Source organism: Aotus nancymaae, unplaced genomic scaffold (assembly GCF_030222135.1).
Source record: "Aotus nancymaae isolate 86718 unplaced genomic scaffold, 86718_ANA_hifiasm-v0.15.2.pri h1tg000028l, whole genome shotgun sequence".
In the NCBI taxonomy this organism is placed as follows: domain Eukaryota; kingdom Metazoa; phylum Chordata; class Mammalia; order Primates; family Aotidae; genus Aotus; species Aotus nancymaae.
In genome coordinates, this window is record NW_026988441.1 from 27,505,817 (window position 1) to 27,528,860 (window position 23,044).

The following is a 23,044-nucleotide window of genomic DNA, read 5'->3' on the forward strand; positions in this document are numbered from 1 at the left end:
CTGAAGTGTGCAGTGGTGCGATTTTGGCTCACCACAACCTCCCTTCAGGGTTCAAGCGATTCTCCTGCCTCAGCCTTCAAGTAGCTGGGATTACAGGCACGTGCCACCACGCCCGGCTAATTTTGTATTTTTAGTAGAGACGGGGTTTCTCCATGTTGGTCAGGCTGGTCTTGAACTCCTCACTTCAGGTGAGCCACCCGCCTCGGCCTCCCAGAGTGCTGGGATTACAGGCGTGAGCCACCGCACCCGGCCCTGATTTCACATTTGATAGAAATTGATCACCTGCCGGCACACGCCTGTGATCCCAGCTACTCGGGAGGCTGAGGCAGGAGCATTGCTTGAACCTGGAGATGGAGGTTGCAGTGAGCCGAGATCGCGCCACTGCACTCCAGCCTGGGCAACAAAAGTGAAACTCAGTCTCAAAAAAAAGAAAAGAAAAAGAAATTGACCACCTGCCTTTGTGTTCCCTGGCCCCTCCCTGTGTTCGGGAAGTTTCCTGAATTGGCACCGCCTGGGCCAGCTTTATCCTGGTTGTTGGTCATGTGAACTGGAAAGTTCTCCTGTCGGGATCAAGTTCCCCATAGTTGCAGACTCAGGATCCGGAGGACACAGGGCGTCTTGTCCTCGCGCGGCCGCTGGGGGGAGTCTTTCTGCCGCACTGCACCCACATCCCTTCCGGAATAAACACCTTCGACTCTGTTCGGGCACGTGGATCTGGAAACTGATACCTTACGCCTTGCACACCCCGGGTGACAAAGAACTCACTTCCTGCTGAGACTGTCAGTTTGGATTCTGGTGACTGTGCTGTGGAAGCCTCCCCTCCGCCTGGCCTCAGGGAGCTCCCGAGAATGCCATGCTCCAAGCTTGATGCCCGGTCAAGGGAGGACCAGGGGTAGCAGGAAAGGAGGGCTCACCCTCAGGCCAGAGAAGAAGAGATGGAGAACTGGGGCAGGGTATGGGGGGTGGGCGGTCTCCCAGAGTCTCAGATGACAAGGCTCAGACACAAGGTGACCTGCCTGCAGATCTAATTTTTAGAAGAGATGGGATTTCCTTCCTTCCTTCCTTCCTCCCTCCCTCCTTCCTTCCTCCCTCCCTCCTTCCTTCCTTCCTCCCTCCTTCCTTCCTCCCTCCCTCCTTCCTTCCTCCCTCCTTCCTTCCTTCCTCCCTCCTTCCCTTCCTCCCTCTCTCTCCCTCCCTCCCTCCCTCCTTCTCTCTCTCTCTTTCCTTCCTTCCTTCTTTGAACATGTGTGTCCTTAGCAGCAAGATTCACCATAGCCAAGCCATGGAAACAATCCAGATGTCCATCCTCGGGTGAATGGCTAAACACAACCAGCTCCGTGCACACAATGGAATATTATTCAACCAGAAAAAGGAATGAAGTTCCAATACATGATACAATGTGGATGAACCCCGAAAACATGCTGAGTGATAAAAGCCTGACACAAAAGGCTGTATGATTCCATTGATATGAAATGCTCAAAATAGGCAAATCCATAGACACAGAAAGTGGATGAGTGGTTGCCGGGGGTGTGGGAGGGGGGATGGGGATTGATCCTGAATGGCTAAAGGGACGGGGTTTCCTTTGGCAGGGATAGAAATGTTCTGGAAATAGACGGTGAAGAGCTGGGCACAGTGGCTCGCGCCTGTCATCCCAGCACTGTGAGAGGCTGAGGCGGGAGGACTGCCCAGGAGTTCGAGATCAATCTGGGAAACAAATGGAGATCTTATCTCTACAAAAAAATAAGGCCGAGTATGGTGGCTCATGCCTGTAATCCCAGCACTTTGGGAGGCCGAGGTGGGTGGATCAGGAGTTCCAGACCAGCCTGACCAACATAGTGAAACCCCGTCTCTACTAGAAATACAAAAATTGGCCAGGTGTCGTGGCAGGCACCTGTAATCCCAGCTACTGGGGAGGCTGAGGCAGGAGAATCGTTTGAACCCGGGAGGCGGAGGTTGCAGTGAGCCGAGATCACACCACTGCACTCCAGTCTGGGCGACAGAGCAAAACTCGGTCTCAGGAAAATAAATATGAAGTTAATAAATAAATAAAAATAATTAGCTGGGTGTGTTGGTGCACACTTGTGGTCCCAGCTACTTGGATCCCTTGAGCCCAGGAGGCTGAGGCTGCTGTGATCCGGCCATTGAACTCCAGCCTGGGCAACAGAGTGAGACCGTCTCAAAACAGAACAAAAGAAACATTATGAATGTACTACTTGCTACACTGTGAAGTGTACTGAACACTCTCAAATGGTGAATTTAATGTGAATTTCACCTCAATTAAAACAAATCCAGGGCTGGGCACAGTGGCTCACACCTGCAATCCCAGCACTTTGGGAGACTGAGGTTGCCAGAGCACCTGAGGTCAGAAGTTCAAGACCAGCCTGGCCAATATGGTGAAACCCCATTTCTACTAAAAACATACAAAAATTAGCCGGGCGTGGTGGCAGGCACCTGTAATCCCAGCTACTTGCAAGGCTGAAATAGGAGAATGAGTTGAATTTGGAAGGTGGCCGAGACCAAGCCATTGCACTCCATCTCAAAAAAAACAAAAAAAAGGAAAGAAACCCCATCTCTACTAAACATTCAAAAATTAGCTGGGCATGGTGGCAGGCACCTGTAATCCCAGCTACTTGGGAGGCTGAGGCAGAAGAATCGCTTGAACCCGGGAGGCGGAGGTTGCAGTGAGCTGAGATCACACCACTGCACGCCAGCCTGGACGGCGACAGAGCAAGAGTCCTCAAAACACACACACACACAAACACACACACATACACACACATACACACACTACACACACAAACACACATACACACTACACACATACATGCACACATACGCACACACACACATACACACACACATACACATACACACAGACAATACACATACACACATACACACACATACATACACACACTACACACACACACATACACACATACACACTACACACACACACATATACACACACATACACACAAACACACACACAGGCACATACACACACATACACACACAGACACATACACATACATACACACACACACACCCCCCCCCCCAAACCTAGACTCAGGTGACAAGATGTTCCTGCAGGCCAGTGGCTCCTGCCAGCTCCAGCCCTTCCTCCCCACTCTTTGAGGATAGAGTTCTCTGCCTGTCCTCCACTGTCCATCGCCCCCACCAGCTTCTGAGACTGTCCCAGGGGGTGCAGGTGAGGGGCCCAGGGCTCAGCCCCTGCCCCACCTCAGCCTCCCCGTGTGTCCTTGGGCCAACCCCCTCCCAGGCCTGGACCTCAGTTTCCCCTTCTGAATCGTGGGCCCCTCCGCCCTCTTTGGCCAGGAATTCAGTCTCCAAGAAGGTGACCCGGGATGACAGTGCTGGTTCCCTCAGCAGCCGGGTGGGGGCAAAAAAAATCAAGAAGCCCGAGAAAGAAGTGGTTTTTCTCCACACGTTTGCTTTTAAAAAATAATTGTACAAAACAATGATTTCTTAAGGCGTATCAGAAATGCTGAGTCCCAGGCCGGGCCCTGCCCCTGCAGAGCGGCGACTCTGCAGCTGGGGGCTGGTCCAGCTGCCCCTTTCAGTGCTTTTCTCCAGGACACGGAGCTTCTGGAAGCACAGCAGTCCCCGTGTGTCCCCGTAGGCTGACCTCTGTCCCCAGGCATGGCGTGATGCTGTCCCTGTCTGGAATCCTTCATTGTTCCACCGCGAGCCGTGTTTTCATTTTGCATGTTAGGTGTCTGGCCTTGCCTGTCCTACTCTGAACCCGGGTTCCTGGGGCCATGTAACACTCAGGCAGCTCGGATGCCCCTGGGTACTTGGAAGAACTCCCAGGAAATCCAAGCCTGCGCCAGCCAGAGATCTCTGGCTTTCAAAGTCTTCAAAGGCTGGAGCGGCTGCCCCTGCCACCCCCAGACTCCACAGAGTGCTGACAACCTGCTTTCTTTCCTGAACGCCTCGTTCCTGGGTCCTTTCACCCACTGGACCTCACTGTGTGGCCTCAACTCGGAGGCACTTGCCCTCTGAACCCCCAATTTTACAATAAATGGAGTAGATTCCAAACGCCACTCAGCTCTGACCTTCTCTGACTTTTCTTCCTCATTCGTCTGCCTGCTGACCTCCTATTCATACTCCAAAGCCTCAGCTAAAAATCCCCCTTCCGGAAGGAAGACTTCTCTGCATCCTGTGCTGCGGGTCTCTTCTTCTGGTTCCATGACGCTGGAACTGTCTATGGCTCTGCTTCTTCCAGACTGAAGGTTCCTGGAGGACTCCAGCGCTGCCCACAGGCTGGGAAGACAGGTTTTTAAACAGTGTCTCAGATGCCGCCCTGGGAAGTCAATGCCTCGCAAGGGCAGCGGTCCAGATAGGTCAGATTCCAGCCAGGCTCTTCCTCTGTTCCCTGTGACGTCGGAAAGGCCCCGCCTCACTCCGAGACTTGGTTTCCCCGACTTTGATGTAGTTGGGGAGGTCAGTCCTTGGTCCAGCCGCTCCCTACAATCCCGGTGGCTGAAAGCAGGTATGCAGCCTCGTTCCTCGAGGTGTCCCTGTGCCGTTCAGCAAGTCGTGCAGCGCGGCCTCGTGGCCCCCGAGGGTGGGTTTGGATCCTCCTGAGAGAAACGTTCCCGTTAAGCCTTGGGGGTTACTGTAAACAGACATTCAGAACCCACCCCGCCCATCCAGCCATCTCCTAACTCCCACCCTTGGCCAGGGAAGAGGCCATCCGGGGGTGCTGCCTCGGACTCGGGTGCGAGGAGGGTTCTGGAGCTGAGCATGTAGCATCTCTTGGTATCCACAAGGAGACTGGTTCTAGGAATCCCGTGGACACCAAAATCCACAGATGCTCAGGATCCTGATATAAGATGGCATAATATCTGCAGATAATCTAAGCCCATCCTCCTGTGTGCTTTATTTTTATTTCATTTTGTCTTATTTTTTGAGACAGAGTCTCGCTCTGTCGCCCAGGCTGGAGTGCAGTGTGGCGTGATCTCGGCTCACTGCAACCTCCACATCCCGGTTCAAGCGATTCTCCTGCTTCAGCCTCCTGAGCAGCTGGGATCACAGGTGTGCACGCCACCACACCTGGCTGATTTTCGTATTTTTAGTAGAGATGGGGTTTTGCCATGTTGGCTAGGCTGGTCTCAAACTCCTGACCTCAGGTTATCCACCCTCCTTGGCCTCCCAAACTGCTGGGATTACAGGTGGGAACCACAGTGCCTGGCCAATTTTTATGTATTTTAAGAGATGGAGGCTGGGCGAGGAGGCTCATGCCTGTGATCCCAGCACTTTGGGAGGCCAAGGCGGGTGGATCACCTGGGGTCAGGAGTTCAAGACCAGCCTAGCCAACATGGCGAAACCCCGTCTCTACTAAAAAATATAAAAATTAGCTGAGCATGGTGGTGAGCACCTGTAATCCCAGCTACTTGGGAGTCTGAGGCAGGATAATTGCTTGAACCTGGGAGGCAGAGGTTGCAATGAGCAGAGATTGTGCCACTGCACTCCACCTGGGCAACAGAGCAAGACTCTGTCTCGAAGAAAAAAACAAAACCCCAGCTCAGTGGCTCCCACGTGTAATCCCAGCACTTTGGGAGGCCGAAGTGGGCAGATCACGAGGTCAGGAGTTTGAGACCAGCCTGACCAACATGGTGAAACCTCGTCTCTACTAAAAATACAAAAACTAGCCAGGTGTGGTGGCGTGTGCCTGTAATCCCAGCTACTCAGGAGGCTGAGGGAAGAGAATCACTTGAACCCGGCAGGTGGAGTTTGCAGTGAGCCAAGATCACGCCACTGCACTCCAGCCTGGGTAACAAGAGTAAAACTCCATCTCAAAACAAACAAACAAAAAATTAGCAGGATGTGGTGGCTTGCGCGCCTGTAGTCCCAGCTATTCAAGAGGCTGAGGCGAGAGGATCAATTGAGCCCAGGAGGTTGAGGCTGCAGAGAGCTATGACTGTGCCACTGCACTCCAGCCTGGGTGACAGAGCCAGACCCTGGCTTAAAAAACAAAAAAATCTATCTGCTAATGTCTCCCACCCCAGGGAGGCTCCCAGGGCCCAGAGAGGAATGGGTGCTTCTCAGATCCCTGAGCTCACCTCGGAGTACAGGGGTGGCGGACGGTAGCGGAACTCTTGGAAGTAGGCGAAGAATGGGCCTTCCAGGCTCATGTCGGGGGCCTGCGGGAGCGGGAAGGGGCTCTGCCCCAAGGCTGCCGCCTCGGTGTCGGCTACCACCTCCGAGTATTCAGGAGGAGCTGGAATCGAGAGACAGGGTGGGTGAGGCTGGCAGGGGACAGCCCTGCTCCAAGGGACCAGGGCCCGGGAGCCAGCTTATGCCAGCTCTGGGGCTAGGATTCCGGGGGATTGACGGTGACAGAGTTGACCTGGCATCCGCCTGTCCGTGTACCCACCCACCCCCTGCATGCCAGCAGGGTGGGAACTTACCCTCGGGCCGCTCCGGCAAGGCCCCCAGCCCCCAGTCCAGCAGGAAGCTGGCGTGGCTGCCCACGCTGGAGGAGCGGCTGCCGAAGGGGTGCAAGGGGATGGTGCCGATCACCAGTGGCAGCTCCAGCAGTAGCTTGGATGTGCCGGGGATGTCCACGCAGACCTGGAGGAAGGAACCATCATAAGGGAGGACACCCGGGCAGCCTCGCCGACCCCCACCTCCCTCCTATCCCTGGGGAGACGGAGGCCTCATCTTCCCCGAATCTGAGGGATACAGGGTGGATGCGGGATGCCCTACCTTGAGCGCGTAGTCCACGTGGAGAACGCGGCAGTGCAGGATGGAAGGACCCACCGGGGGTATCCGCAGCGCCCGGCCCTGCCACAGTGCCCGCTGCCCCGGGCCCACCGGCTCGCCTGCGAGGCTGGCCACCACCGCCTGTTTCTGCTTTCGGGCGCCTCGCGCCAGGAACGTCTGTGTCTGCACCACGGCCGCCCGAGGCAGCACGGGACGCGTGGAGCTGTTGTCGATCTCAGCAAAGACGGGGATGACCTCTCCTGCAGCGAGGAGAGCGGGGCCTCAGTTTCCCCTCCTGCAGCCCCGACGCCAGCCCCTGTCCCGACCCAGTCCGGTCTGCCTGCTACCTGGCGTGTAGCCCTTGCGGTCGATCTTGGCTGAAAGGGAGACAAGGCCACGGTTGCGGTACCAGGATCGGGCGACCTTTTCCTGAGCCCCCGCTTGAGGTGCCTGTCAGTGTAGAGGAAAGTGACATGGATGAGTCATTTTGTGCAAACCAGAGACACCGTGCAACTTCCAAACCACTCCCAGCTGAGAGAGGACTTTGGGCAGGGCTTGGTTTCTTTTTAACAATCCAGAAACTATCTATAAAACAGAGCCAGGGACACAACCCATCCTATAAAGCCAGAAGTGAAACGTACAAGCCAAGTGTTTGGTGTGTCATTCGTGTTTGGTAAGCTCTAGCTCTGGTCTCTTTCACAGAAGAGGCATCTGAGGCTCAGAAAGGGCAAGACACTTGCCCAGAGTCACGCAGCAAATGGGGGCAGATCCCAGTGGATTCCACACGCATTCCCACACCTGCCTGCCTCCCGGCCAGGGCCCACCTGTGACCCCCCAACTTCTTACTCGGTGTCACCCAGCAGCCAGGTCCTGCCCTACAATACTCCCATCCTACCTCCCAGGGCGGCCACTCACCAGCAGGGCGGGCGTGTTGATGTCTACCGGCTCGATGACAGTGAACACCTTCCTTGCCCTGCGTGCTGGGATCCAGGGCCGGTGCAGGGTAGCCTTGATACAGTATCGGACACTGCCGTGTTTGCCCTCGAAGGATGTCACCAGGGTCCTGGGGTGGAGGGAAGAGAACTTCAGGGGGCGAGATACAGAGACACGCAGGCAGGGAGAAGGCGACACACACAGACACTCCGAGGGTCTCCCAGGGGAGTCTTCGGGCTCAGAGGTGCCCAGATATCCAGTATGGGAGGGACAAATCTGGAAGGGGTGGCAGGCTTAGGGACTCCCCCGCAACCCTGTACCCAGAGGACTTACGGGGGCAGCTGGAAGCTGAACAGGAACTCATGGCGTCCAGGAGGCAGCGTCGTGGTCTCCCCCGTGTCTGCAGGTAGGAGCAAAAGGAGGCGACTAAGCGGTTGCGCTGGGGTCCTGGGGCTGACCGGTGTACCACCGTCCGGGTGATGGGAAGCACACAACCGGTGCACCGAGCAGGGGTCCCCGATCCGTACCTGGCGCCAGAAGCGTGGCGCGGTGGCTCACGACCTCCACGCGCTCGCTGTAGCTCTGCGTGTAAGCCGTGCTCGAGCCCGCGCTGCGCGACTCGGTCCAGTGCACGTGGGCGCGGCCCCGCGCGCGCAGCCTCAGGGCACCCACACGCATGGCGCTCGCCAGCTCCAGCAGCACCCGGCCCGCCACGGTCTGGCCGCCGCTGAACACAGGCTCGGCGCCCGCGGTCGCGCCGTCCAACTGCACCGAGAACGCTTTCACCTTGTCGAACAGCATCGCGTCCGGGCTGCGAACCCAAGACACGCGGAACCTGGCCTCGAACCCGCGACCCGGCAGCTCAAGGAGCCGACGCTGCAGCCTCAGAATGCAAACTCGCCCTCAACACGCAGGCGCGCTCGTCGACCGGACTAGAAAATCCCAGCGCCTTGCGTCGGCGCCGCTTTTATACGGCAGGGCAGGGGCGGGGCCACCGTATCTCACCCCGCCCCCAGAAGGGACTCCACCAATAGCGCGACAAGGGGCGTGGCTCCGCCCAGGCGTGGAGCAAAATAACAAACGTCCCTGCTCACCGCTGGCTGCCCCCTACCCTCGCGGACCCCGGGGGGAAACTGAGGCCCTGAGGCGGCCAGAGCTGGTCTCTCGCGGACTCCGGGAGCAAAGGGGGGAAACTGAGGTCCAGAGGCAGGGCCCAGGCCTGAGGTCACCCAGCAGAGCCTTCAGCCTCTCGGCTTAATCGCTCACCAGCCGCCCCGGTAGACGTGACTCGAGGCATGTCCGGCCCTATTTGGGGCGGGGGGCCGTCGCCCCAGTTGAGGACCCGAGAGCCTATGACTGTTCCAGGCCTGTTTCCCCCGGTATGCAAAGGGGGAAGACGAGGAGGTGGGTGGGACCGACCGCCGTCCACACCGGTGCCTGCCGCACCCCTCCGCTCATTCAAGCCCCGCTCAGCTGGTGGTCCTGGGCAAATGACAACCTCTTGGAACCTCAGTTTCCCCCTCTGTAGAGCCGGGAGAAAATAAAAATCAGTCCTGACTTGAGAAGGTTGTGCATGGATCATCGTGCAGCCCCAGCTGGACCCCTCCAAGAGCGTCGCTCCCGGGTCATCACCCTGCTCCGGACACACCGTCACTCGGTCGCGCCTCGGTGCATCTGCCCGAGCGGCAGCTACGACCTGACGTTCTTTCCCCAGTTTTCAGCCTCTGGCAAACCCGACCTTCCCCCAAGCCCTTGTGCCCGCTCCAGCCATCCTCAGCCCCCGCCCCTCCACAGAGCCGCGTGCAAGGGACGCTTGGGCACCCCCAGGTCAACGGCTGCGGGGTGCCCTCGGGACGGCGTGACCTCTCGCTGGCCTTCAGTTTCCAGCGATTCTTCTGCCTCAGCCCCCGGAGTAGCTGGGCTAATTTAAAAAGAAGCCGCGCGGAGTTTACGCCCGCGGAGCTGTCTCTGCGTCGCCTGTGGGACGCTGGCGCCCTCTTGTGGCAGCGGGATGCGCTGCCGCCGAACCCATCCCCTGCCCCGAGTGTCTCCTCCTCAACATGGCTCAGGAGACGCCAGACCTGGTGAGGGGTGTGGGTGTGGAGGGGGCGGTTATAAACAAACACGGTCACTCGCAGCCCGTGATGAGGGTCAGAACAGGAACAAAGGGGCTGGAGGCACAGTGATCAGCCTGGAAAGCTGCCTGGGAGGGCGGGGCTTTGCAGTTGAAAGGAAGATCTGGGACCTTGTGCCAGGTCTCAGGGGACCCTGGACGGGAGAGAGTAGGCTGTGAAGTCCGGAGGTGAAGCGGATGAGGTAACCCTGAAGGGACTACTAAGCCAGCGCCTTCCTCAATTCATGTCACAGATGGGCCCCAGAGGCCCAGAGAGGGGCGGGCCCCTGCCCGAGGTCACACAGAAGCGCCACTGGCCTCGCCTCTCCAGGATCATTGTTTTTTTTTCTTAAACGTTTACAAAATTTTAAATTAAAAAAAAATTTTTTTTTTGAGACGGAGTTTCGCTCTTGTTACCCAGGCTGGAGTGCAATGGCGCGATCTCGGCTCACCGCAACCTCCGCCTCCTGGGTTCACGCAATTCTCCCGCCTCAGTCTCCCGAGTAGCTGGGATTACAGGCGCGCGCCACCATGCCCAGCTAATTTTTTGTATTTTTTTTTTAGTAGAGACGGGGTTTCACTACGTTGACCAGGATGGTCTCGATCTCTTGACCTCGTGATCCACCCGCCTCGGCCTCCCAAAGTGCTGGGATTACAGGCCTGAGCCACTGCACCCGGCCAAAAATTAAATTTAAATTAATTAATTATTATTATTATTTTTTTTTTTTTGAGACGGAGTTTCGCTCTTGTTACCCAGGCTGGAAGTGCAATGGCGCCATCTCGGCTCACCGCAACCTCCGCCTCCTGGGTTCAGGCAATTCTCCTGCCTCAGCCTCCTGAGTAGCTGGGATTACAGGCACGCGCCACCGTGCCCAGCTAATTTTTTGTATTTTTAGTAGAGACGGGGTTTCACCATGTTGACCAGGATGGTCTCCATCTCCTGACCTCGTGATCCACCCGCCTCGGCCTCCCAAAGTAATTAATTTTTTTTGAGACAGGGTCTCACCCTGACACCCCTGCTGTAATGCGGTGGTGTGATCTCGGCTCACTGCAACGTCAGACTCCCGAGTTCCAGCGATCTTCTGCCTTAGCCCCCTTAGCAGCTGGGCTAATTGAAAAATTAGCCTGGCTAATTTTTGTATATTTAGTAGAGATGGGGTTTCACCATGTTGACCAGGCTGGTCTTGAACTCCTGATCTCAGGTGATCCTCCTGCCTCGGCCTCCCAAAGTGCTGGGATTACAGGCGTGAAACACTGTGCCCAGCCAATTTTTATGTATTTTAAGAGATGGGAGCCTGGCGAGGTGGCTCACCCCTCAGTGTTTTAAGGAAGTTGCCGTTGAGTGTCTGGGACGGCCTTCGGGTGAAAGCGGCCCCAACAGTTCTCCGGGTCGCTGGGGAAGGGAAGCGCCTCCTGGGCCCCTTCCTGCCCTGCCCCACCGCACTTGTTCCTCTGTTTCTACTGCTGGGGAGGGGAGGGTCTCCCGTATCTGTGGCTCTTGTGTCCCTAAAGCTTCTATTGCCTACAGCGCTGGGAAAAATGCGCTGTCGGGAATCTGAGCTGCCTCCCTCCTGGCCCATTTTACAGTCGGGTATAGTGAGGTCTAGCTTGGCCCAGAGAGACTGATGCCCTCCTGAAGCCACACAGCAGGGTGCAAGGATATGGACTGCCTCCTTCTGTGGCCCCTGGCTGGCTGGTGACCGGCTGTGTAGCCTAGGGGCACTTGGGATGCAAGGACTGAGGTTGGGGCAGAGTAGGGATCTCCCCAAGACCCAGACTCCCAGCAGAATATGACCCCACCTCATCTCCCGCCTCTGGGATGCACTTCCACCTCCTCACCGCAAAATACCACCAGACCGCCAACCCTACCTCGATGCACACCCTGTGGGGTAAACTGAGGTGGGGCCCAGGGTAACACGTGAGTTGGGAGCCTTCTTTGAGAATCAGGGACTCCAGGCCTGGGATTAACGGGGACCCTGGGGTCCACCTGGGAAATCTCCCACTCTATTTCCCAGGGGTTCCCTGGACTCTAATAAGAGGGTCCCCCTGCTTTGAAAGGGGCCGCCCCATCGCACAGCCTGTAAGTCGAGGGCGTCTGCCTCCAGAGAGGGGAACGCCCAGACCCTGGGTAGACGTTTCCGGTTATTGGGGGTCCTGACCGGGGCTGGGCGAGTGTCCAGGCTGGAGTGCAGCGATGCGATCTCAGCCCATTGCAGCCTCTACCTCCCAGGCTAGAGCGATCTTCCCACTTCAGCCTGTACCTGGGACTCCGGGCGCGCGCCACTGGCTTGGCTAATTTTTTATTTTTTGGAGACATGGGGTTTCGCCATGTCGCCCAGGCTAGTCTTGAACTCCTGGCCTGTGGGAGGGTACGAATCCCGGGAAGGGGGTTCCCAGTCCTTGAAAAAGGATCACCCGATCGCAGAGGTTCTAAGTGGAAGGGCTTCCGGCCCTGGAGAGGGTCCCAGCCTAAGGGGTCTGGGCTGCGGCGGGGACCTCGCGGAGTGTCTCACCTCGGAGCAGCAGCTGCCGCCGCCGCAAGTAGGTCTCGGCGGCCGCGTAGTCGCTGGACACGGCGTTGACGCCCACGCTGCGACCCTCCAGCCAGTGGGTGACCGCTCCGCCGCGCGCCTTCACCTCGAGCGCTCGCACCCGCAGCGGCGCCACCACGTCCAGCAGCACCCGGCCGCACAGCCGCTCCCCGCTGCGGTAGGCGCCGCCCGGGCCCCTGGCCAGCTCCAGCGCGAAGCTGCGCACGCCCCCAGGGCGCATGGCTCGCGGCGGGGACCGTGCGCCCGGCGGGGGCCACAACCTGGAGACGCGGCGGGGAGGCGCACGGCCGGGGTGCGCCTGCAGGTCCCCTGGGTCTCCGCGGCCCCCTTCGCGGCCCCGGGCGCCCCCGGAGCTTCCTCCCGGGCCCCCGGCGAACTTGGGCCGGCGCGAGTGGCCCAGGGCGGGCGCGTCGTCGGGGAACTTCCTGGTCCTCTGCGTCCGCCCCCGTGACGCGCCGTTGACTTTGCCATCCTCGGAGCTGGGCGGGCCCTGTTTTCTTTAGGGTCGGCGCTGATGACTCAGAGGCAGGCAGGGGCGGAGGTGGCCGGGGAGGCACAGAGGAGGCCGCGGAGCTCAGTCCTGTGGTCTCATTCGCCCCTACCCGGCACCGCCTCAGCCTCCCCTTCACTGTCACTTCCTGCCTTGTCCCCCTAACACAACCACCTCGGGTCCCCTTCTTCGCCTCCCCGTCTTCGCCTCCGCACTGGGCTGTTCCGCTGCCAGATCCGTTCTCCCACCCATGCCGCCCACACCCAAATGTCACTTCCTCAGAGTCCCCTTGCCACCTCTGGCCTTGTTTACTTTTCTTTCTTAATACAGAGTCTGGCTCTGTCGCCCAGGCTGGGGCGCAGTGGCGCGATCCCGGCTCACTTCAACCTCCACCTCCTGGGTTCAAGCAATTCTCCTGCCTCAGCCACCCAAGTTCCTGACGACGGGCGTGTACCACCACGCCCAGCTTATGTTTGTATTTTTAGTAAAGCCAGAGTTTCACCATGTTGGCCAGGCTGGTCTCCAACTCCTGACCTCAAATGATCCTCCTGCCTCAGCCTCCCAAAGTACTGAGATTAAGGCGTGAGCCACCACGCCCGGCCTGTTTATTTCTTTATGGCTTTATGGCTTTGGTTACTTATTTTTTTCCCCCCACTGCTATGGGTTTACTGTGCCTCTCTGCCATCAGACCTGGAGCTACCACCGAGCACAGAAGGTACACTCAAGAATGTTCCCTAACTGAACCCTGGCCTCTCACCCTGAAGGACAGCCCCCTTCCTTCTCATGCCTCAGTTTCCCCAGCCAGACAACAGGGTAAAAAGGATGAGTCCTGCCAAAGACTCCGATGTGATCCCTCAGGCTGGAAGGAGCATTTATTGAGCACCTACTAGTTGCCTGGCCGTTTTTAGGGAGTTCTGGTTCAGTAGACTGTCACCCCCATTTTACAGATGAAACAGCCGAGGCTCCAGAGGGCCAGCCACTGCCCAGAAACACCCAGCAGTGGCAGAGTCAGGACTTGAACGCCGGTCTGACCAGCACCTCCTCACTCCCTTCTCGTGCTTGGGTCCAATACTTGCACCAGCCATGGGTTAGTTATCATGTTGAGCCAGGTGACTGATGGGCTTATCAGAGGCTGCCAGGACCCGGGGCTCCGAGGCTGGGCACTGCACCGTCTCCCCAGGAACCAGGCCTCCCCACCGCACCCAGGGCTCAGCATTTGCCAAGTAAGTATTCACAGCCCCCAGCACCCAAGCCCAAGTTGTGTGGGACCTTTCGGATTCTACCTGTGTCTGGAACCCTCCCCTCTAGCCCACCTGAAAGGGTTTCTCTTACCCCTGGATGTCACCAAACTCCCCCTCCTCCTGCCGTCCCCATGGCTCCTCCACGGAGTCCCTTCCACGAAGTCGAGGTTCCTTTTTTCTCAATGCATCCTCTACCTCCTGGGTTCAAGTGGTCCTCCTGCCTTGTCCTCCTGCCTCAGCCTCCCGAGTAGCTGGGATTACAGGTGCATACTGCCATGCCTGGCTAATTTTTTTTGAAATTGAGTCTCGCTCTGTCACCCAGGCTGGAGTGCAGTGGATGATCTCGGCTCACTGCAACCTCCGCCTGTCAGGTTCAAGTGATTCTCTTGCCTCAGCCTCCCAAGTAGCTAGGACTACAGGCACGTGCCACCACGCCTGACTAATATTTTGTATTTTTAGTACAGATGGGGTTTCACCATGCTGGCCAGGCTGGTCTTGAACTCCTGACCTTGTGATCTGCCCACCATGGCCTCCCAAAGTGCTGCAGAGGCGTGAGCCACTGCGCCCAGCCAGTCCAGTTCTTTACCTTGGCCTAGGAGATTTCCAGTTTAAATCCAGTACCATCCCTCTTCGCTTTGTGGCCCCAGATAGGTAGATTTACCTCTCTGGGCCTCAGTTTCCCCCCATCCCACCTTGGTCAAGCTCTGATGAGGAGTCAGTGTGGTAATTGACAGCATCACATTCTCTGTAGACAGCAGGTGCTCAATACACATCTCACAAAAACCCAAATGACCTTCCCACGGGCCCTGCTGGGACCTGGCACACGGTGGGCGTCCATCAACGTGATTGGTTGAAGGGGAGGGATGCTTCCGGCCAGGGCTGAGCTACGCCCTCTGAGGGATCGCGCTATCAGCGCCAGGTGGGGCTGTCACAGATGTCCCTAGAGAGTTGTCCCTGACTGAGCTCCAGCCCAGAGGGAGAGGGGGCTTCTAGGCTAGGCCGGTGATGGGAACGGGCTTCTCTGATTCCCACATTCATCTTGGTGCCCGGGGTTGGGGGTCTACCTCCTGGGACATCACTGGTACCTCCCAGCCACCCACACAGGCAGCCACTGGGCGGGCGGGTCCTGCTTTATTCAGAATGAGCACGGACCCCTCCTGGGCTGCTCCATGTCCACCTGGGGCCTGGGGAGAGTCGGGGGACCAGGTGGCCAGAGGCAGCTCCGGGCTTCCCTGTCCTCACCCGTGGTCCAGCCCTGCCCTCTGCCCGGGCAGTCTGGGTGGGGCAGGCCCCAGTCCACTCAGCCCGACTCAGTGCCGGCTTCTTGAACTCCAAGAGGCGCCATGGTACAGGGCTTCACGGAGGTGTCGGCCACACGATGGCCAAGATTTAGGGGTCTGGTGGCGGGCAGGGCCGTCACCCGCAGTCCGAGGTGGCCACGGGCGGCCACCGGCATGGGGAGCTCCGGGCCGCCTGGTCTGGGGGGCCGGGGCCAGGCCGGGGAGGCAGGGGCGGCGGGGGCGGGCGTATGGCTTGGGCGATGAGGCCGGGCAGGGCCTGCAGAGAGGCGCCCAGGGCATCCAGGCGGCTTTCCAGGGTGGCCAGGCGAGCCTCCAGCTCCTCGTGCTGTGCGTGCAGCTCCGATACAAGGTCGTACATGACGCTCTGGGTCTGAAGGAGACAGAGAAGGGCGGGAGAGGGGCGGGGCTGAGTGAGAGAGGGAGATACCAGGACAGATGACAGGGACAGCCCACATGCTGCGGGTGGGTGGTGGCCACCAACGGGCCCCTGTGAGGGGGGCTGGGAGGACACCCCCACTCCCTGAGGTCCCTTGCTGGGCCAGGGAAGGATGGAGAGTGGATGAGGGGAGAGACAACTCTTTTCTTTTTTTTTTCTTTGAGACAGTCTCACTCTGTCACCCAGGCTGGAGTGCAATGGCCCAATCTTGGCTCACTACAACCTCCACCTCCCAGGTTCAAGCGATTCTCCTGCCTCAGCCTCCTGAGTAGCTGGGATTACAGGTGTGCACCACCACGCCCAGCTAATTTTTGTTATTTTTTAGTACAGACAGGGTTTCACCATGTTGGCTTGCCTGGTCTGGAACTCCTGACTGGCCTCAAGTGATCCGCCCACCTTGGCCTCCCAAAGTGATGGGATTATAGGCATGAGCCACGGTGCCCAGCCTAAGAAACAGGTTTTAAATGCCAAGCTCAGCTGGGTGCAGGGGCTCACATCTATATTCCCAGAACTTCGGGAGGCTGGGCAGGTGGGTCACCTGAGATCAGGAGTTCAAGACCAGCCTGGGCAACATGGTGAACTCTACTAAAAACACAAAAATTAGCTGGGGCCAAGGTGGTGGGTGCCTGGAATCCCAGCTACTCGGGAGGCTGAGGCAGGAGAATCACCTGAACCCAGGAGGTGGAGGTTGCAGTGAGTTGAGACAGTGCCACTGCACTCCAGCCTGGGCAACAAGAGCAAAACTTTGTCTCAAAAAAAAAAAAAAAAAGAGCCAAGCTCAGGGCTGGCAGGCCTGGGGAAGGCCAAGTGAGGTCCTGGGGTGGGGGGACGTGGCCAGAGCGGCCCTAGGGAGGGTGCGGTGGCCACAGGGCACACACAGCCAGAGGGGGTGCTCAAGTGGTACCCATAGACTCGGGGGAGGTTCTGGGCTGACACTGCTCCCGGCTTCAGAACAGCAGGAGCTTGGGGACATGGCCTAGGAGGAAGAGGAGGGGTACCCTGTTCAGTCCTGAACTGCCACCCCTCCCACTAGGCTGGGGAGGAGACGGAGTCTGATGAGAAAGGTGACTGCCCTGAGGATCTGACCCAATCACAGACTGGGGACACGACAGCCACAGTTACGGTTACAGCAGCCAGTGGGGCGTCCCCACCACTTCTACTGCCCTGTTCTGGCACTGTCCCACTATGGGCAGGGGAGGCCGGCCAGGCAGGGACAGCCCTGGGTGCAGATGCCAGCCTGGCCACCAGGTGGCGCTAGAACAGCACTCTACGGCTCTGAGAGCAGCGGGTGCAGACACCGGTTCACCACCCTTTGGCGACCTCCATGGGAGGATGGAGGCAGGGAAGGAAGGGAGACAGGATGAGGTGCCCACCCAGCTCCTCTGTGCTTCTCTCACCCCCAGCCTCTTCCAGCTGCCCTCGCTGTGCCCCCTACACTTTTCCCTCCATCACTGCCAGGCAGACCCACTCTGAGTGTGCAAACACGTTGGGGGTGGGGGCCACCCCTCCTGGCACCACCGACCTCACCCTGGCCTCTCTCAGGTGGCCACAGTCCCGAGGGCCGGAGGGTGACGCCTGAGGCCAGAGTGGCGTCCAGCCTTCGGGGAGTTCTCTTTTGCCTTCTCTGAGGTTTAATATTTTATTTTTATTTTTATTTTTGAGATGGACTCTTGCTCTGTCGCCCAGGCTGGAGTGCAGTGGCATGATCTCAGCTAACTGCAACCTCTGCCTCCCAGGTTCAAGCGATTCTCCCGCCTCAGCCTCCTGAGTAGCTGGGATTACAGGCGCCCGCCACCACACCCGGCTAATTTTTGTATTTTCAGTGGAGAGAGGGTTTCACCATGTTGGCCAGGCTGGTCTTGAACTTCTGACCTCAGGTGATCTGCCCACCTCAGCCTCCCAAAGTGCTGGGATTACAGGTGTGAGTCCCTGCACACAGCCTTAAAATTTTATTTTTTAGAGACAGAGTCTTGCTCTGTCTCCCAGGTGGAGTGGGGTGGTGCAACCACAGCTCACTGCAGCCTTGACCTCCAGGCTTGAGCAATCATTTCGCCTCAGCCTCCCACATAGCTGGGACTACAGGCGTGCACCACCAGATCCAGCTAATGTTTGTATTTTTTCTTTTTTTCCTGAGACAAAGTCTCACTCTGTTACTCAGGTTGGAGTGCAGTAACTTGATCCCAGCTCACTGCAACCTCCACTTCCTAGGTTCAAGCAAGTCTCCTGCCTCAGCCTCCTAAGTAACTAGGATTACAAGTACATGCCACCATGCCGGGCTAATTTTGTATTTTTAGTAGAACATGGTGAAACCCCGTTTCACTATGTTAGCTGGGCTGGTCTTGAACTCCCACCCTCAGGTGATCTGCCTGCTTGGGCCTCCCAAAGTGCTGGAATTACAGGTGTGAGCTACCATGTCCAGCCAATTTTTGTATTTTTGTAGAGATGAGGCTTTGCCATGTTGCCCCGGCTGGTCTTGAACTCCTGAGCTCAAGTGATCCTCCTGCCTCAGCCTCCCAAAGTGTTAGAATTACAGGTGCGAGCCACCGCCCCTGGCCTGATTTCTTAATATTTTCCTTTCTCTAACTTACCTTATTGTAAGAATACAGTATATAATACATATACAAAATACATATGAATCAACTGTTTACACTATCAAGAAGCCTTTCAGTCAATGGTAGTCTGTCTGTCAGTAGTTAAATTTGGGGTGTGTGGGGGGCATCAAAAGTTATATGAGGCTGGGCGCAGTGTCTTACGCCTGTAATCCCAACACTTTGGGAGGCCAAGGCAGGTGAATTGGTTGAGGTCAGAAGTTCGAGACCAGCCTGGCCAACATGGTGAAACCATGTCTCTACTAAAAATACAAAAATTAGTTGGACGTGGTTGTGTGTACCTGTAGTTCCAGCTACTCGGGAGGTTAAGGCAGGAGAATAGCTTGAACCCAGGAGGTGGAGGCTGCAGTGAGCCAAGATCGCACCTCTGCACTCCAGCCTGGGCAACAGAGCAAGACTCTGTCTCAAAAAAAAAAAAAAAAAGAAGTTATATGGGAATATTTGACTTTTAAGGGGTCAGCACCCTATAACACCCATGTTGTCCAAGAGTTACCTCTATATCTCCAGGGGTCTAGAATTATTTTTCCCTCTGTAAAATTCCTTTCTGAGTGCGGTGGCTCACGCCTGTAATCCCAGCACTTTGGGAGGCCAAGGCAGGAGGATCACTTGAGCTCAGGAGTTCAAGACCAGCCTGGGCAACATGGCAAAACCCTGTCTCTACAAAAAATACAAAAATTAACGGGACCTGGTGGTGCGTGCCTGTAGTCCCAGCTATTCAGGAGGCTGAGGTGGGAGGATTGCTTGAGTCTGGGGAGATGGAGGCTGTGGTGAGCCATGTTTTAGCCACTGCACTCCAGCCTGCACAATACAGCAAGACCCTGTCTCAGAAGAAAAAAAAAAAAAGATTCCCTTCCAAATTAAATTTATTGTAGGTTAATATGAAACTAGATTGCATTCACTGAGTCCAAAATGCACTGGAGACAAGAAATAAAATAGAATAGGACTTAACGTTTTCTAAAGATAACATGAAATTAGCCTCGGGCTGACCGGTAGATCAGGGGACGTAGCTGCTGAGAAAAGCTATTTTCTGAAACTATGTCATTGGTCAGAAGGGAATTCAAATCAGTGTTGCAAAGATCCCAAGCACCTGATTAATTGCAACTGGTCCAATGACACATCTTCTAGTGGAAGAATTCAAAAAGTGGGAAATGGGCTGGGCACGGTGGCTCATGCCCATAACCCCAACATTTTGGGAGGCTGAGGTGGGTGGATAACGAGGTCAGGAGTTCGAGACCAGCCTGGCCAACATGGCAAAACCCCATCTCTACTAAAAATACAAAAATTAGGCAGGGCACAGTGGCTCACGCCTGTAATCCCGGCACTTTGGGAGGCCAAGGTGGGCGGATCACGAGGTCAAGAGATTGAGACCATCCTGGCCAACATGATGAAACCCCGTCTCTACTAAAAATACAAAAATTAACAGGGCATGGTGGCGCGAGCTTGTAGTCTCAGTTACTCGGGCGGCTGAGGCAGGAGAATCACTTGAACCTGGGAGGCAGAGGTTGCAGTGAGTTGAGATTGTACCACTGCACTCCAGCCTGGCGACAGAGCAAGACTCCGTCTCAAAAAACAAAAAACAAAAAACAAAACCAAAAACCAAAAATTAGCCGGTCATGCTGGTGCACGCCTGTAGTCCCAGCTACTCGGGAGGCTGAGACACGAGAATTGCTTGAATCCAGGAGGCAGAGGTTGCAGTGAGCCGAGATCATGCCACTGCACCCCAGCCTGGCGACAGAGCAAGACTGTGTCTGAAAAAAAAGTTAAAAACAAAAGTGGGAAATGACTTGATATTCGAATCAACGCACAGATTCACGTATAACACAAACTGATTTCTTTCTTTCTTTTCCTCCCTTCCTTCCTCCCCCCACCCCCGCCTCTTTCTCTTTTTGACAGGGTCTCGCTGTTTTGCCCAGGCTGGACTGAAGTGGTGCTATCATAGCTCACGGCAGCCTTGACCTCCTGGGCTCAAGTGATTCTCCCGCCTCAGCCTCCCTAATACCTGGGACTACAGGTGCGCACCACCATGCCTGGTTAATTTTTTAATTCTTTTTGTACAGATGGGGTCTCTCTATGTTGCCCAGGCTGGTTGCAAACTCCTGGGCTCAAGTGATCTGCCTGCCTTGGCCTCCCAAAGTACAGGGATTACAGGCATGAGCCACGGCACCCAGCCCCAGTTTCTTTTGCAATCAATTTTGATTTCCTGACAGATGTTTAATTGCTATACAAATAAGCTTTCTCCCAAGGCTATCATTTGAATTTATACCCATAGCAAAGGAATTTCGTTTTTCTCTTCCTTTTCAGAGCTTGAATTGAGGTGGTATGCCTAAATCTAGAAATACCTCTTTACCCATTTAGCCCCATAACTATATACTCCTCTTTTTTTTTTTTTTTTTTTTTAAATACAGGGTTTCACCATGTTGGCCAGGTTGGTCTTGAACTCCTAACCTCAGGTGATCCACCCACCTCGGCCTCCCAAAGTGCTGAGATTACAGGTGTGAACCACCACGCCTGGCCCATATACTCGTCTTAAAATTTTTATGATTTTTAAAATTATTATCATTTTTCTGAGACAGGATCTCATTCTGTCACCCAGGCTGGAGTGCAGTGGTGCTATCTCAGCTCACTGCAGACTCACTCTCTCAAGTTCAAGCGATCCTCCTGCCTCAGCCCCCAAATAGCTGGGATTACAGGTGCCCACCACCACACCTGGCTAATTTTTGTATTTTTTGTAGAGATGGGGTTTCGCCACCTTGCCCAGGCTGGTCTTGAACTCCTGACCTCAAACAATCCACCTGCCTCGGCGTCCCAAAGTGCTGGGATTACAGATGTGAGCCACTATGTCCGGCTTAATTTTAAAATTATATTATTATATTTAAAAATTTTATTTTTAGAGATGAGGTCTCACTTTGCCCAGGCTGGAATGCAGTGATGCCGTCATAGCTCACTGAAGCCTCGAACTCCTGACCTCAGGTGATTCTCCTGCCTCAGCCTCCCTAGTTGCTGGGATTATAGGTGTAGCCATGATGCCAGCTAAAACAATTTTCTTCTCTCTTTTTTTTTAAATTTTTAAAAAAATAATAGAGACGGGGTTTCACCATGTTGGCCAGGATGGTCTCCATCTCCTGACCTCGTGATCTGCCCTCCTCGGCCTCCCAAAGTGCTGGGATTACAGGTGTGAACTACCGCGCCCGGCCTAAAACGATTTTCTTAGAGGCTAAAACTATTTAAATAAAAAGCAGTCTCCAGCCTGGGTAACAAAAAGCGAAACTCCGTCTCAAAAAAAAAAAAAAAAAAAAGCAGCCGCCAATGTTAAAAAGTAAAGATTTTATACAAGATTTCGGTGTACAGAGTCTCTCTCACCATTAGGCTCTCTGGCCACAGTGGGTCTTTTTCGTTTATTTGCTTTTGTTTGAGCTGGAGTCTCGCTCTGTCACCCAGGCTGGAGTACAGTGGCTCAATCTCGGCTCACTGCAACCTCCACCTCCCCGGTTCAAGTGATTCTTCTGTCTCAGCCTCCCGAGTAGCTGGGATTACAGGCATGTGGCTACCACGCCCAGCTAATTTTTATATTTTTAGTAAAGACGGGGTTTCACCATGTTGGCCAGGCTGGTCTCCAACTCCTGACCTCAAGTGATCTGCCCACCTCGGCCTCCCAAAGTGCTGGGATGAGAGGTGTGAGCTGCTGTGCTCAGCCCACAGTGGGTCATTGTACCCTCCTCCAGCAGGAGCTGAGCCCCAGCCCATCTGCTCCTCGGCCCCACCCAGCCCTCCCTGCCCCACCCACTCACCTTGGCCAGGTCGGTGAGCGTGTTAGCCTGGTCATTCAGCTTCCCTTGCTCAATCTTCACACTCCGGAGCCTGCGGGACACAGGGTGGGGGAGGGGGTTAGCTGGGTTCCCACGGAGGCTGCTGTGGGGGCGGGGTCTCTCATGCATCCACCTGGGGTCACCTAGGGACATGCACCAGAGGAGGAGGTGGGACTTGGGAGACGGATTCCCTGTGGTCCATTCCCTCCCAGCACAGCGGGTGTGTCAGGCCTAGGAGTCAGCCTGGCCACTGCTCACACTGCCCATTGGCCGGTCCTGTCTGCGGCCCAGCTTAGGACTGTCCCAGGAAGTTGGATCCCAGACCAAGGTGAAGCCTGCACCGATCTATGGAGCAGACGTGAACCCTGCCTGCCTCTGAGGCTGGGGTTGGCACGCCCTGGGTGTGCCCCTGTCTGTGACCACCATGCAACCCCAATTTCCGAGCCCCACTGAGCCCCTGGGAGAAGACTTACTTCTGAGCCCTGGCAGGACCAGGCGGAGCAGGAGAAAAATCACAAGGTAAGTTTAACCTCAGCACACTTGTGCGGCAAGTACCCGACCCTGCCCACCTCCCGGGGGCGCCGCCCCAGGGCCCCGAGCGGGGTTCCCAGATGGCCGAGGGGCTGTCCTTGCTCTGGGGAAGTGCCCAGCCTCTGAGGGTTCTGTGCCAGCCCCTCAGGGACATGCCTGTCCTCTGCCCTGTCCCAAAGGTGGCGTTTCATTCAGAAAACTATGCCCACACCATCTCCCAAGGGGGAAACTGAGGCTCAGGGGGTAGAGCTCTTCCCATCCACTTGCTATAGGAGGATTTGAACCCACTCTTGCTACTTG

At 56.2% G+C, this 23,044-nt stretch overlaps 2 protein-coding genes across 4 annotated transcripts in view; both read right to left on the reverse strand.

The window, feature by feature from the left end:
• Window positions 1–3,434: 3,434 nt before the first annotated feature.
• ARRDC2 (arrestin domain containing 2) lies at window positions 3,435–14,396 on the reverse strand. 2 transcript variants are annotated; one of them, XM_012443606.2, is made up of 8 exons: window positions 12,292–14,396; window positions 7,999–8,065; window positions 7,648–7,795; window positions 7,080–7,182; window positions 6,736–6,992; window positions 6,438–6,600; window positions 6,090–6,247; window positions 3,435–4,607 (listed from the first exon to the last, which is right to left on the reverse strand). In XM_012443606.2, the coding sequence occupies exons 1-8, from the start codon at window positions 12,548–12,550 to the stop codon at window positions 4,554–4,556; spliced, it is 1,209 nt and encodes a 402-aa protein (XP_012299029.1). In that variant the 5' UTR covers window positions 12,551–14,396; the 3' UTR covers window positions 3,435–4,553. The 2 variants fall into 2 exon arrangements, with proteins under 2 accessions (XP_012299029.1, XP_012299027.1); XM_012443604.3 differs by lacking the exon at window positions 12,292–14,396 and adding an exon at window positions 8,193–12,277.
• A 99-nt stretch (window positions 14,397–14,495) lies between these two features.
• Window positions 14,496–23,044, reverse strand: part of KCNN1 (potassium calcium-activated channel subfamily N member 1) — a 29,407-nt gene continuing 20,858 nt past the window's right edge. The window contains exons 7-8 of one of the 2 annotated variants that reach the window (XM_064381638.1): window positions 22,196–22,265; window positions 14,496–15,732 (exon numbers count right to left, since the gene is read on the reverse strand). In XM_064381638.1, the coding sequence (XP_064237708.1) occupies window positions 15,478–15,732; window positions 22,196–22,265 (325 nt within the window). In that variant the 3' untranslated portion in view covers window positions 14,496–15,477. The remainder of the gene's footprint in view (window positions 15,733–22,195; window positions 22,266–23,044) is intronic. The other variant, XR_001105945.2, reaches the window with a different exon arrangement.

Bases quoted from the DNA above. Each gene is read 5' to 3' on its own strand.
- ARRDC2 (XM_012443604.3), bottom strand. From the start codon at position 8,466: ATGCTGTTCGACAAGGTGAAAGCGTTCTCGGTGCAGTTGGACGGCGCG. The intron at 7,796-7,998 runs GTAAGTCCTCTG...CCTCCACCCCAG, and splicing joins TTCAGCTTCCAGCTGCCCCC to GACCCTGGTGACATCCTTCG. The intron at 6,601-6,735 runs GTAGGGCATCCC...TCCTTCCTCCAG, and splicing joins ACGTGGACTACGCGCTCAAG to GTCTGCGTGGACATCCCCGG.